This window comes from Notamacropus eugenii, chromosome 1 (genome assembly GCF_028372415.1).
Source record: "Notamacropus eugenii isolate mMacEug1 chromosome 1, mMacEug1.pri_v2, whole genome shotgun sequence".
Lineage (NCBI taxonomy): Eukaryota > Metazoa > Chordata > Mammalia > Diprotodontia > Macropodidae > Notamacropus > Notamacropus eugenii.
The window spans coordinates 758,809,524-758,824,246 of NC_092872.1; the positions used below are offsets into that span (position 1 = coordinate 758,809,524).

At 47.5% G+C, this 14,723-nt stretch overlaps 1 protein-coding gene across 11 annotated transcripts in view; it reads right to left on the reverse strand.

Annotated features, from left to right (window-relative positions):
* The window catches only part of PUM2 (pumilio RNA binding family member 2), an 88,170-nt gene that overhangs the window by 22,431 nt on the left and 51,016 nt on the right, over positions 1–14,723 (reverse strand). For 8 of the 11 annotated variants that reach the window (XM_072647358.1, XM_072647301.1, XM_072647140.1 and 5 more), the window contains exons 8-13: positions 14,021–14,140; positions 12,733–12,878; positions 11,172–11,340; positions 10,385–10,528; positions 9,994–10,299; positions 6,954–7,193 (exon numbers count right to left, since the gene is read on the reverse strand). In XM_072647358.1, the coding sequence (XP_072503459.1) occupies positions 6,954–7,193; positions 9,994–10,299; positions 10,385–10,528; positions 11,172–11,340; positions 12,733–12,878; positions 14,021–14,140 (1,125 nt within the window). The remainder of the gene's footprint in view (positions 1–6,953; positions 7,194–9,993; positions 10,300–10,384; positions 10,529–11,171; positions 11,341–12,732; positions 12,879–14,020; positions 14,141–14,723) is intronic. The other 3 variants (XM_072647702.1, XM_072647634.1, XM_072647556.1) reach the window with 1 other exon arrangement.

Below are 14,723 nucleotides of genomic sequence, written 5' to 3' on the forward strand. Positions count from 1 at the left end.
ACAATCCTGAGGTTTCCACACATATCTGGCAAACAGGCAAAGATGACAAACAACTCGAAAACCCTGCTGGATTGGGGCTGGGAAGATAACTCAGTCCAAATGAGGTGAAAACAGCATGGAAGGAGACAGAGAGAAACCCAGGCCTGGCAGGCTGCCAAGAAGAGAGAGGGAAGGAAGGCCTCAAGGAAAGAGGGAGCCCCTAGCACTTCCGAGAAAGCAGGGAAGTGTGACGGCTGGCTCCCACAGACTCTGCTGGACAAACTGCCAGCCACTCACTGGGGCAAAGTCAAGCTAGCATATCCGTCTTCCATTCGGACCTGAACACCAGACCCAGCCAAGCCTTACCAAGTTAAGCCTCCACCCTGCAGCCCTCCAGCTCATTAATAGTCTTCTAAAAGTATAGGTGGTTTTTGTCCTTCTTTCTTGAAGAAGACCATGATATCAGAAAGGTGAAGCCATGACTTTTAAGCAAACTGGATTTAAATGAGGGAGAGCTGTGCAAAGTCACTAGCCTCACTTACTCTGAGTCCAGTGACAAGATACAGATCAGGATGACTGGAGATGGCCTCGGATGCAGTGGGAGGCCTTAGCCTTTTTAAGCTCTTTCTCAGGTCTCAGTTTGGCTGAGGCAACACCCATTCAGTGATTAAGGTCAAGTAAGAAATGAGATAAAGAATGGCCTCTTTAAAGCAGAGATGTATACAGCGAATGAATAAAAATGTGTACAAGTGGTTTGGAAGAGAGGGCAGTAGCACCCAGAGGTGGGGGAGGGGTGTGTCTGGAAGTTTCATGCCAGAAACAATGCTTAGGCTCTATGTTAAAGGAAAAGAGGGACTCACTGATCCAGAGTTGAGGAGGAAGTTCGCGGCCAGCATGTGGGGGAGCCATGACCAAGGGGAGAGCACTGTATGGGGGAGGTGTGTTAATGTTAATGTCCAACGAGGGCAGAAAGAGAGGTTGGGATCAAGCTGATAGACAAGCTTGCATTTGATTCTAGAGGTAATGGGGCCACCAGAGAGGGAGCCAGACTGTCAGACCTGGAACCACTGTGGAGGAAAAGGCTGCTTGCCCCCACTGTGGGGAGGGAGGAGATACGTAGGCTTGACCAGGAATGGTGCCTGTGGAACTGGAGGGTGAAACAAGGAAGATGTTTTGGAGACAGAGAAGACAACTGAGTGGGTATGTGTGGGAGGTAAAGTGAAGAGTCCAAGGTGATGGTGAGGCAGTATGTCATGGAAAGATGGCAGTGCCTGAAAGAAAGAAGGCAGTGAAGGGAGGTCCATAAGGGAGATGGACTGGGTTTGGTCTCAGACAGCTAGAGTCTGAGTTGTGGTCTGGGGGAAGGGCCTAAGCTCAACGGTATTTGACTCCATTATGTCCCACCATCTTTTCTCCTCCCCCTGGAACTGGTAATCAATCCATGACCCATAAAACACCAGCCTGGTTCCTCTTGAGCATTTTTATCCGTGTAAGCCTGGTGAGTTCCTGCATTTCTTGGAAGTCTGCTCCAAGTCATTCCCCTGGCACAGGCAAGGTAGTGGAGGTAGTGAGTTCTGGTTACAGCCTTTCACAGTCCTTAAAATGGGGCCTGGCTGTAATTTTACTGGGGTGAGAGCAGATGGAAGCCAGCACATAGAGTCAATGAGAAACTCTTAATACAGCTTTTTAATTTTTTTTTTAAATAACCTTGATGGGCTTTAAAAGATTTTCTGTTCAATCAATTTTGTTGGCAATGGGGGTTGGGGGTGGGGAAATCCCTTTCATACTATTATTCAAACAAAGTTTCTGACTGTGGTAATACTGGGAAGGAGAAATTGATTTTTATCTACCGTATGGTCCTGAAAAAAATCATGATTGAAATTGGAAATACAAGTCTAGCGAGTGAGTGAGACAGAGAGATAATCGGTACCTTTGGAGAGAGTGATGAGATCAGAAACCAGACTGCCAAGGGCTCAGGAGCACGTGAGGTGAGAGGAAGAGGCAGAGCCTGGCTAAGCGAGGAGGAAGAGACACAAGCTGATGGCAGGCTCTAACGGAGCGGGGCTTTTTTTTTTTTTTTTTTTGGGAGGATGTGGGAGACTGAGGTCTTTGATTAAAACAGGATCACTAAGAGATCAGGAGAGGCTGAAGGTTTGTGAGATGGAGAGGGGGTGCTTTGTGCTGAGAAAGACAGGAGTGGACAGGCAGGCATATGGAGGGAGGCAGGTCACTTCACTGTTAGAGACAAGCAGGGAAAGGACAGATGAGGGATGGAGTTTTGAAGGAAACAGAATGGGAGACAAGGTAATGCCCAGAAAAGGAAGAGGCTGGATGTTCAGCTAGAGAAAGGAGGGCAGAAAAGGTGTCAAAAGAAGGGTTCTAGCAGCTCCTCTGGGGAGAGAACAGAATGAATTCTGGAGAAGTGAAAAGGCTGCCTCTGTCACAGTGAAAGCCCAGGTGCCTGGACAAGCCAACTTACAATGTGCACAGTCATGAGACTTTTCCCAGCTGCATCCTTGGCTTGGGAGAAGGAACAAAGAGAGAAGAATCCAGGACAGGGCTGGGACATGACAGTCAAGAGTCGAGGACACCTGATGCTGAGAGGACATGGGTATGTGTATACAGACACGGTACATGCTGGAAGGAGTGAAGAAGGAAATGGAAATCCAGAAGGACAGTGCAGAGGAATGACTCTTCCTTCCCAAGCAGAGTGCAAAAGGTGTGGCAGGGGGTACTGAACAGGCCACAGGGAGGTACTTCCAACAGTGGTGAACCAGATGCTAGGGAAGGTTAAGAAATGGAAGAAAGGAAGAGAAAAAGGTCCAAGGCAGAGGGAGGTAAGAGGCAAGCCCAAGTGTGAGGCTTTCTCACACTGATTCTTCTATCTTTCCCAATTTCCACCTGGCACTCTTTTTAGAACCCAAATGAAATCCATCACACAATGTAGCCCAGTACCACCAGCAAATCTGATCAACAGACCACTGGTGTTAATCCAAGCTTGTGATACAAACAGGCTTTCCGATCCCTCACTACATGGACAACATCTGTTTCATAAAATCTACAAAGCAAAAATGTCTAGATTGAGCAGGAGGGAACTGCTTGGGCCTGGAAACTCCAGGTATGGTTCTGCCAGAGAAACTCTGGAATTAGATTAAGGAGTGACCCATAAAATTAACAAGAGCATTACTTATAACTGCCCTTTAAAGTAAAAAATAACCCACCAACTCACTGTGTAAGGCTCAAGAGAGACAATGCTTTCCAACCTAAGGCAAAGGACAAACCCTTGTGTGACTGGCAGAGAAGCCGGGGTGATGGAGAAGGGCCCAGGGACAGCACTGAGGCAGCTCTGTCAGTGCTCTGAGATCAAGCTCTTCGGGGACTGATGTCTCAGGGACTGTTTCCTTCTGTAGTTAGTAAGGAGCTAACAAATGTTTGTTCTTCTTGTTATGTCCCTATGCATCTCGTGTTTTAATTCTCCATTAGCCACATTTGCTATGTCCCACTAACCTTATTTTCCCTACGTTGAGACAAGATGAGTTAGGGGTACAACCCACAGAAAGTCGACCTGAACAAAGGTTTTGCAACAGTTTTCCACCAGTCCATGTCTTGGTTCCTTTCTTTTTGCCCAGAACATAGCAGGTACTTGATGAGCGCTTGCTGCTGTCATCTGATCCCAGGAGGTCACCCCAGCTCAGCCCTGGGGCTCCCCTGGGGTCTCTATGTTTTTGTGTTACTATCACGTTCATCAATGAGCCTACAAGCAGAGTTGGAGGGCCACTGAGAGACATGGTGCCTGCATATCCAGGCTTCAGCTGAAAGTGCATCCCCATCAACAGCCTTCCTTCTCACCAGGAAGGCCTTAAGCCACACCCTTTACTTTGTTCCTCCAGAGAGATGGGTTGTACCTTAAAGTCATGAGCAAGAATTCTTTGCTTCCTGTCTTCCAGACTGGACAATTTCCCCCTTTCTACCATCTTCCCAGATGGTCAACCCAGCGCTAAACCTCAGGGATCTCTGAAGACCTCACACAGCACTAAAACCACTCTGATGTCCTCTCCCCAGGCCAACTATCACCTCGGGTTTCTGTATGACCCAATTCTAGCTTTCTAAAATTCACATTATAGTTTCACACTAACAAAACCACCTTCTGTATATTACTAGGGAAGTAAGAATACCTTATAGTACCCACCAACTAAGCCACGTCCGTCTGAATCCACTGTCTATTAGGTGAACTGGATGGCTAACCAAGGATGGCTACTACCCAAACCAAACCAAACATCTGATGGTGGTTAAAGGCAGATGCACATTTGTATGGTGTAAGGCACTAACACATGAACAAGGAAGTGGGAATCTTTGAAAGTGAAAAGTATTTCCATCTTGATTCAGCTACAAATACCATGTAAATGTTTACCTGCAAACCTTTGGAGAACAATTCCACATTCTGCCAAATTACTGAGATGTACGGTATTTTAGGATTCAGGGGTCTCATTTCCATAGGGAGCTCCCGGGGAGGACTCTCCCTCCATTTTATCAACAATTACTCTCCCACTAAGAGTCTGCCCAGTCTGAGCGTGACCAAGGTGGGGCTGAGGGTAAGTTAATGTTAACCATGAAGGTCTCCTTCCCTCCCTCTTCTCCTCATCTTCCTAGTAGAAGCTGCCTGTGCAAGTAAAAGAGTAGTGGGTTATGAGACCTTCCAGAGCTGGGGAAGACCTGAGAGCGCAGCGACAGGAAGGCATCGAGTGCCAAGTGTGGCGACAAGCTCACCTGCCCTTTCCCCCATGCCTTGTGACAGACCCTTGAAGGCAAAGAAAGACTTCATTTTGGTCTTGGCAACTCCAACAAGTACCTTGGTGCTGGCACAGAGCAGGTGTTTAACAAAGGCATAAGCTGACCAGAGCAGAACATCTCATTATTTTAGAACAAGAATTTCTCAGAGCAATCACTTTCGAAAGGGGTGCCGCTGTTGTGCCCAGGGCACACTGTCTTCCTCCTTCTCACAGAAACTTGGAAATGTTTCATTTACTTCCTCTGCCCAACTCATGAAACCTTCTTAGCAGAGCCAGCCGGCTCAAAGCTCATTTCCTGCAGCTTCTCTGGGCGGCAGCATGCCCATCCTCCTGAGGCAGACAGCTAAGCTCGCTTCAATGGTCCAACTTTGCCAGAGGAGTTAGAACTGGGGTCCCCGGGGAGGATTCTCCAACTGACCATCCCTGTCCAAACTCAGAGAGCACTCTAGTCTCCACCCTGTGTGTGCAGGGATCACTGGCCTTTGAGGGCAGATGGACTGGCCCAGTGAACAGTTCCTTCCCTGGCTGACTCTACCCTCACTGTCTCATGGCAGACGCCTGTCTATTATCAAACCCGACCTCATGGCATATGTCCTGAAAGGAAATCCACAACAGTCATCTGCACCATATGCAAGGCTACTTTGTTACTACGGAGAAGGAAAAGAGAAAGCTGAAGAGAAGCTGCCCCCCAGAACAAAGCCCTTACACCGAACGCGAAAGTGGGGTGGGGTGGGGGGGCCCAGGTCCTGCTCACCACCTTGCTCCTCTGCGAAGTTTACAGTAAAGGGACAAACCCAAGGGAAGCGGCCATTTCCCAGTGGAGCCTCATCACTGAAATGGATCCACTGTTGCTAACCCAAAATCAGCCCGAGCCCAGAACCACAGCTCTTCTCAAGCTCCTCTCTCAGGCCCCATCAAAGCAGAAGGAGGGGGCTCTGCCAAGACCGTAATCAAACAGAGAGAAGGCAGTGACTTCTGGGACAAGCGTGTACCCAAACACTTTTTGGGAAAGAAGGCTTTGGTGGGACCCTGAGAAGAGACTGCTCAGAACACACTTTAAAAAATTTCCAAAACACTCAAATGAGTTTTCACAGCACTCATTGGCAAGATTTTAAAAGTTTTACTTTGAGATGAACAGAAGAAACCAAAGTCATTTCTAATCTCTAACGCTAGAAAAACTGCAAGTCACAAAGACTTCAAGAGATCAAGCTGCATCAATTAACACGGTACATTTTTAACCCACAAGGCAAAGAAAATAAGAGACAGGATAAAAATGCATATTTCAAAGTAAAAATAATAAAAATTTTCTATCAATGAAGGTGCCTGGTTCTTCTGGTGTTAATCATTTTAGGACAGACAATCACAGGCCCTACATGAATACCATTAACATTGAATTATTAAAATTCATTCACAGATTAGTATTGATGTGCGTATCCATGTGGGAGAGAACAAAATGACTATTACCCATTTATGACTGAAGTGCGACTCTGTACCCAAACTGAACAGTCACAAAACTTTTACACACACAAAAGTCTAGGCACCTTGTTTTATTTGAGAGAAATGGGGCATTACACTTCTCTAAGTGTTCTTATCTGTTCAAAGGCCTCAAACTAATGAAACAGGAGCCATGCACCCAAGACTAACAAGACTATGTCCCTTGACTCTGGCAGTCAGGTTGGCACAGAGGGGCCTTGGGGCAAGGAAACCAGTTCCCTTTGCCAACCTCGGCTAAGTTTTTGCCTTCTCACACACAAAAACTTTAGAGATTGGAATTCTCATTTCACTACAACCTAGAAAGCATTTAGTTCTTTAGGAGGTTTGAACACACACACACACACACACACACACACACACACACACACCACACACACACACACTTTCTCTCTCACGCATATACACACAAACACACTCAAAAGTAGAAATGAAAAAAGCACACACACTTTTGCATTTCATCAAAAGAACATGAGATATAAAAAGTTCCTGAACCTAACTGTACATCAGACTCTTATTTTAATATTGAGACAGAAAAGTGAACAATTTTCAAAAGATCACAAAAATTTCTAGAAGCAAAAACAATTCTGAACCTCTTATCCCACATGAAATTGTTTACACACATTATAAACAGCCACACAAACATACACACACACATATACATACAAATAAAAAGGGTTGTTGGTTTTTTACCTAAATGCAAACTGGATGAAGATCCATGTGATGAGAGTGATGGCGGTGGCGTAAGACAATGTCCTGGCGTTTGGCTTGGCAGAGGCATGCCTATTGGGCTTGGAGAGGAGGAAAATCCCAGACTATTGTAAAATGGCGGCCCTACGGGAGGAGCTAGGCTGCTACTAGATCTTTTGTACAATTCAGAGCTAGTAGACAGAGAATCTCTCCTTGTAGCACTACTACTTGCAGAACTGCCAACTGAAGAAGAAATAAAAAAAACCCTAATTACATACAGTGGTAACTGGTGAAACCCTATCCCCAGCTCCTCCTGAGTAATACCAGGAGGGGTCAAAATAAGTAATGGGTAAACATCATTGGGGACAAAATGGTCACTCTACAACTTGTCTGGATTCTCTTAGAAAATTCAGCAGGATGCCAATGCACCCCAAGGAGCGAGAGGCTTGCGGGACCCACGTTACACTTCTGCTGGCTTCCCTCAGAACTGAAGCCTGTCCCATTGGAGCACACGACTTTCTGCGGGCCCGAGGTGACAAGGAACCACGGTCCATTTCATGTCAAAAGGGTTCAATCTGGGAAGTTTCCTTATCTCAGGAAATCAGTCCTGAGAGTTTCCATGTCAATCTTTTCTAGTCACAAAGGAAAGTTATAGTAATCAGAGAGAAAAAATATCAAAAAAGTCTCCTGAAGTCCCAGCTTTGGCTTCTAACCATCATCTGACCTGATGGGAGGTCCGTATTGGCCCGAATACCAGAGGCTTCTTTCTCAAATGTGCATAGCGACTCCTCGTGCCACAGTCCTCCAGGAAGGGGATCATCAGGGATGTACCCCGCTAAGGGCCACCTCGCAGGCCAAAGCCTTCTACTCAAGACACCACTCTGCTGAGTGCCCTTCTCTGGCCCCGTTCCTTATCCTCTGCTCTGCCACCAGGGTCTCAGGCCATTTCAAGGTGCTCCCCTTTGGCCCACTACATCAGCACCCACCTCTCACTCCTCATGTCCAAGAAATCTGGACAAAGTGGACAGGATTGAATTCTCATGTGCTGCACTGAAGCGCAGTCTGCATTCTGACTCTGGGCAAGCCGAGCTGCCAGCACTACAAACTGGGCCTTGGCCTCTTCCCCAATTAGCCCTCTAGATCCAGCCATTCTCAACTAGGACTATGGTCCTGAGGAGATCACCAGCAAGACGGAAGACCAGGAGTCTGTCCAGGGTCAAGAATCCAGCTGCATATTCGGACCAATACGGCAATTCTTTTCAAGACACCTTCAAATGTTCTAGAAAGACCTGGCTTTCCAATGAAAGGTCTCTGAGGGGTGCATCCATACAGAACATAGATTAGAAAGAGAAATGAGCAGAGCACGAGGCAAGCTGCAGATCAAGCTAAGCTAATAAAATACAAGTGTGAAACTTGAACATGCTGGCACAACAAAATAGAAAATTTTAGGAAGGAAAAAGACTCATCGGCCTACTGCATATTAAGCCAAAAAGGGAGTGACTCAACCTTGCTGCCAATCTTTCTTCTAAAAAAACCAACTCATTAATAGTGATATTTGCTTAGGGAAAGATTTCAAATCAAAGATAATCATTTAATAGCAAAATGATAAGCCTTTTTTTAGGAAAAACTAAAAAAATGTACAAGTGAACAGGTGGGGACTAAGAAAGGAGTAGCTCCGCTGGAGCCAGGCTTGGCAAAGCTGTTCATGGCACGGGTCGTACCAACTAAGCCAATTTAAAAGGACACTGTCAAAGTGACTGTTCCAAAGCTGAGTTCCTCTACACACAGCGAGTCCCTGCAGACATCAGGTGCCTCTGACCCAGAGAGCCGCTAACAGCTCTTTCCAAAAGAGGATTGCTTCACGCTAGCTCCCCCACCCGAAGGTCAAAGAAAAGAAAACATTCAAAAATCAGTGAGAAAGTCTTTAACCGCCCAGGGAAACAGGAGAGTGAGTCAGCACAGCTTAATTAAACTATCTCTGAAAATGAGAAGGGCACCCCGAGAGCCGTGACACAAGAGGCCGATGAGGGCGTCTCTCGTCTTGTGTCACAAACAGCTACTCTTTGACAAGACAGGCCCAGAACTTGGGCTCACATGTGATGGGAAAGCTTCTCTCGCAGGGTGTTACTGTGCAGGCTGGAATGGGATCGTTCTGAGCTTAGTGCCACGACTATCCAGTGACCAGGAGGTTCCCCCGGGACCTCCCCCCAGAGCACAGACCAGTAGGCCAAGCCTTAGCTTTCTCAGCTCTATTTCCCAGGGCCAGAACAAGCCCTTAGCCTGAATCAGGGTCCACAATGCCACGAAAGCAGGCCCTTGAACCATCTGTGGGGAAGAACAGACCCAGACAGGGCAGAAAGCCTGAGCAAGGAGGCAGGGCACCCAGTCAGCTCCAGAGATTCCAAGGATTGTTGAAGCTTCAGAAGACGGGCAGTATTTGGTTTGCAAATGTCAAATTTTGTGTGGTTTGAAAAAATAAAAACAGGTCATCAAGGCAAATGATGGAGGGATTTTGCATGGCTTTTCCTAAGCATTAAGGTTTCCTATGGAAACAGGCCAAGAAAAACTTAGGTTAGGACTTCTGCTAGCTTAGCAGTATCCTTGAATGGACTGTTGGGTTTAGAATTGTTAGCCACCAGACTGAATTTCTATAAGAAAAATTAATACAATTACAAACTAGAGAGTCATATGAATTACATGATGAACACATCATTTGTCACCATGTAAAAAATTAGCTGAATGACCTAGCACTCTAAGGAATAAGAAGGGGCTAGCCAATGACATCTAAAAATCAATGGAAAAGGACCATTTCAATGGTCCTTGAAAAATCTGAATAAAAGTTTATCTTTCTAAAGAAATGGCACGTATTTGAAAAAGCTCCAGATTGCTTGAAATATGCTCAAGTTTTTATTCTAAAACCAAGAAAGCAGATTCAATGCACACTGCCTTGTTTTCCTGAACTATCAAGGGAAGAGCCACAATTCTCATTTTTATTTAAAACTGAACCATTAAGAAAGAAACTCAGGCCGCAAAAGCCACTTACCGGATGAGCCGAAGCCACCGAGGGCTGAGCCGAGAGCAGCCCCCAAGGAGCTGCTGCTCCCAAACCCCAGGGACGTGCCTCCAGGCTGGCCTGGCCCATGAGAGAACAAGGAGGTGCTCTGCGAGGTGCTGGTCAGAGAACTGTTCCCATAAAATGAACTGGACTGAAGATTGGTGTTGGGCTGGGGAGGAGGCTGCTGTGGAGCTGGCGGGGGTGGGGGCGGGGGCTGGGTGCCGAGAGGCCGGAAGAGGCCACTGGTGGCTCCCGTCAGACTGCTGGCAGTCCCTCCAGCAGAAGCCGCGGCTGCTGCAAGACACAAGTTTGAAATCCTTGCTCAAGCTGAGTCCTTAAGAAAGAGCTCTGCGAGAAATCCTCTGTCCTCCCAACTTACCAGCCTGCGCTGCTGCCGAGCTAATGAGGACAGGCGTGGAGGCCACGAGGCGGACTGGGGCGCCCAGGCCCGTTCTTGCTCCCGGGCCCACCACTAAGGCACCAGTCTGGTCATAGTAGGCGGTTGGGGCAAGGACTTGGTAGCCTAGAGGTTGGCGGAGACACAGACAAAGGGTCATGCTCAGTATGACCTGATAAAGTATCCGAATGCAAAAGCCACGAGACGGAGCAATGCAGAGACTGGGAAATTCCAGAAGGAACACATCCTACTCAGGGCCCCTGGGGACAGGGGGCAGCTGTTGCCCAGAATGACCACAGGTGGAAGAGCCCCATGAAGGCCCTACACATAAAGCAACCAGAAAAGGCCCTGGGGTAGACCTGGTGCCCTCCCTCTGCTGAGGAAGGAAAGGATACAAAGGGCCACGGCAAGCCAAGGGAGTTCCGCTGCTGTACTCTGTACTCTGTACTGTACTCTGACTTCCAAACTTATCCAAAGATGACCTTTCAGACTGAACATCCTATTGTGCTTTTCTTCTGCACAAAAAAGGAGCACATCCTCTGACTACTCCCTTCACACTCACAGGCTGCCAATCAAAGCCCACCATGCAGACCCCGTGCTACCACGGGGCCCAGCCCAGATGGGCCCAAGCACAACTCCCACATGGGACGTGCTCAAGCACCTACCAGAATGCCCATGAGCATGGGAGCCTTGGGAGAACTCAGGGCAAGGCCTTCTCCCAAAGGAGCAAAAGTAAACTGGAATGAACAAGGCTTGGCCCATCCATTACCTGGCATGCCAGTAGCAAGACTCTGCCCAAAAGCCAGAGCAGGGTTGGCGGCAGCGGCAGCAGCAGCGGCAGCAGCAGCAGCAGCGGCAGCAGCAAGGGATTCTGCTGGCTGCCCCTGTTGAGTCTGGTTGGGAGTGAGAGGACGCTGACTGGCTCCAGCCCGGAGAACCTACAAGAGAGAGACCCAAGAAAGCACATGACCAAACAATTGGGCATGCAAGCTATCTAGGACAACCCACTCTGTTTTATGAGTTTACAGACACTGAGGGAATGAACCCAAGGCCTGGACCTCAGAATAAAAAAAAAAAACATGGAAACAACCAGAGGCTAGGTGTCAAACAGCAGGAGTGGAGGGAGACTGTGTCATATGAAAAGGCCCTCATGAACCAAGATCCAGTTTCTTCCCTCTTTCACATCATTTCAGCAATGTAGAGGCTTAACTCTAACATCTCTTCTTGGCTTTATCCCACAGTTGTCTCTGAAAAACAATTTTCTTCCTCTTAATTACAAAAGTCATTTGGATTTTTACCATCAAGATGGAGTTTGCCGACCAAACTGGAGGCATTTCTAGGAAAAGACAACTCTCTTGCACTGCTGTTCTAGACCAAAATGTTTCCCCAAATGGCCAAAGTTATCTCCAGAGCTCTCATTTTTCAATCCTCTTTCAATTCTGATGTTCTAGACAAAGCTTCAATTGAAGAGCTAATGTGTTTAGGACTGTATCAAGTCCACCGAGCTCCACACAAGTACACAGAACCAAATGGCACATTCACAAATACAACTCATATGAAGGGGATGGAGCCAGAAGCGGGGAACTCCCTGGGAAGCAGCTGCACCCCACAGAAGAACATCCTATGGACTCTAGGTGTGTAGAGAACTGGGCCCCTACAATCAAAGTGGAACAAACAAAACCCTCTGCTTCTAGAGATGGGCTGATCAGGAATGATAAATAAGCCACAATCAAAGGAGAAGCTAGAGATGCTCCTCAGCTGCCAGTAGTAGGTGTAGAAACAACACTGGCTTTCAACAAAAGTCGCAGGGTCACTACCAGCACCCTTCTGATTGGCCCTACAGTGTTAGGCCACTGTAAGTACTCAAGATCTCACTGATTGTTTTCCATAACACAGACCTGGGCTAAGAGCCCCAGACAGTGCTACAGTGATGATCAGAACACAGTGATAATCACACAAACAACTTCCATTATTACTGTTAAATGAGGCCACATCAAAAAGAAACTCCAATCTTAAATGTTATAACTGACATCAAACAGAGCCACCTCACTGTGACAGACAGGTATTTATGCAAAGATATATTACGCACATGCACCATGGACACCTTTGATGGCAGGCCTGTTTTTTCAAAAGATAAAGAACTTTAAGCTAAGAACTACACGTTAATGATAAGCAATGACGTATATCCTGGCCTTGAGGAATCATCTACCAGCTGGTCGACCTATCTACCATGACCCACCCCCTGGTCAGGATGAAGGAGTGGCACAGCTCTTCCCATAGTAAAGACACCGCAGGGAACAGGAGGGAACAAGAATCTAAAGGAGCGCTACCTGCTGCTGTCCCGGAGGTGGCGCCTGGGATGCGGCTTGCTGATTTGCTGCGCTGGTGGCAGCAGCTGCAGCTTGCTGCTGAAATAAATTGGCTGGATACACCCCCCAGGGCACTCCGTAATACTGGGGTGGGACCACGGCAGGACCTACCCAAAACACAGAGGAATGAGAAATTAACTCACTGCCAGCACAGAAATTTAGCCAGCACAAGAGACCGCTCGAGATTTCCAATTATCCCCCTTTTCTCAAAGGGTAAATCTAAGATATCCCTAGGAATAAACCCATTCCTAGAACAGAATATTTCCCCAAACTGCCAAAATTTCTTCCAGCACTCTTCCATTTTTCAATTCTGATGTTCCAGAGAAATTTGGAGCTAAAGTGCTTACTACTGGATAAACTCAAAAGGAGGGTGTGAAGGGCATGCATTAGGAGAAAAAGGGAGGGGGTGCCTGGAGCAAAGAAGGAGCTGCCAGGACTCAGGGAGACTGCAATGGAAGCACTAGGAGGGTTTCCTGTCTGTCGTTATCAAGGGATCCAGGGTCCAGAGTTCAAAGGGAGGTCAATACCCTCTGGGCAAACCCCTCCCGTTCTAGACTGGAGAACAGAGGCTCTAGACAGTGTACTATCCAAGAACACCAAGGTGATGGCAAATTTGCCCAAAGCCTGCTAAACTCATTAGAGTGAATAGTCTATACATTTTTTCATATTAGAACTAGCTTTGCATCCTACAAAAACATGGTGCCAAGATGACCAGCTTCATTAAACATATACATGGCTCTTTTCTCTTTATGCTCTGAGACTGAAACTGTGAATGTGAAACTGATTCACAAAACCAATCAATTAACACAAAATTAGTTCTGCAGAAAAATAGAAACATCTTACGTGATTAAGAAAATGAGGCTAATAACACAAATCAAAACAGTGTACAGCAAAATGCTGTATACACTTCTAAGAAACAGCCTGAGGACTGGCCAGGGCAGTGAGGGGGCGCCACAGACATTTCCTAGTTGTGTGACCCTGGGTGAGTCACTTTACCCTGTTTGCCTTGGGTTCCTCAACTGTAAAATGAGCAGAAGGAAATGACAAACCACTCCAGCATCTCTGCCCAGAAAATTCCACAAGGGATCACAAGGAGTGGGTGTGATTGAAACGACAGAACAACAGCTGCCAGTTGGTTCCAAGGAACAGAATCCTCATGGTCCCTTCAGACCCAAAGCTCCGGAGATCCCCCATTTCCAGGAAGAATGCATGCAAGCAGACATAAGTGAGCAGGCTAGTGGCTCCTTACCTGCTAACGTCGCTGCCAGGCCTGCTGCAGTGTAGGGATCGGTGCCAGGGGGGGCAGCACTAATAATGTAGGGGTTTGGCACAAAAGCGGCTGGAGCGAGGCCTGCTGAGAAGACGCCGGCTGGAGGAGAAAAGGGAGGAAAGTGAACATCACATCTCTTCTCCTAAGAGGACAAACAACATTGGATACTTAATCAAATGGAAAGGGAGGGAGCTGATCCTCACAACTGCCCTGAGAGGCTGGTGCTATCACAACCCCCATTTTCAAGTAAAGAAACTGAGGCAAACAAAGTGTCTGAGGCTGGATTTGACCTCAGGACTTCCTGAGTCCAGACTCAGTGCTCTCTCCACTGCTTCTAAAGCTAGTAGGAGTTCTAGGAAACTCATCCTGCAACATCTGACAAGTGAAAAGGAACTCGGAGACAGGAAGGAATGTCCATAATAACAGGTCCCATGCCCACCAGGCAGTTCCCCCCAGGGAAATGCCCCATGGGGGGTGGCCAGGGCTCAGTCTCATCCCACTTGACACCTGCAGCATCAGGCCTCACCCCCCGCCCCCCACCTCCCTGCAATCCTTAGCCTCTAGCCTCCAGGACACTCTCTGCCTACCTCTTCACATCCCCAAGCCTTGCCCCTCACCGCTTCCAGACCTTCAATTTACTGATGCCCCCAGATGAGTTCCTCCACCCACCTCCACTACCCCC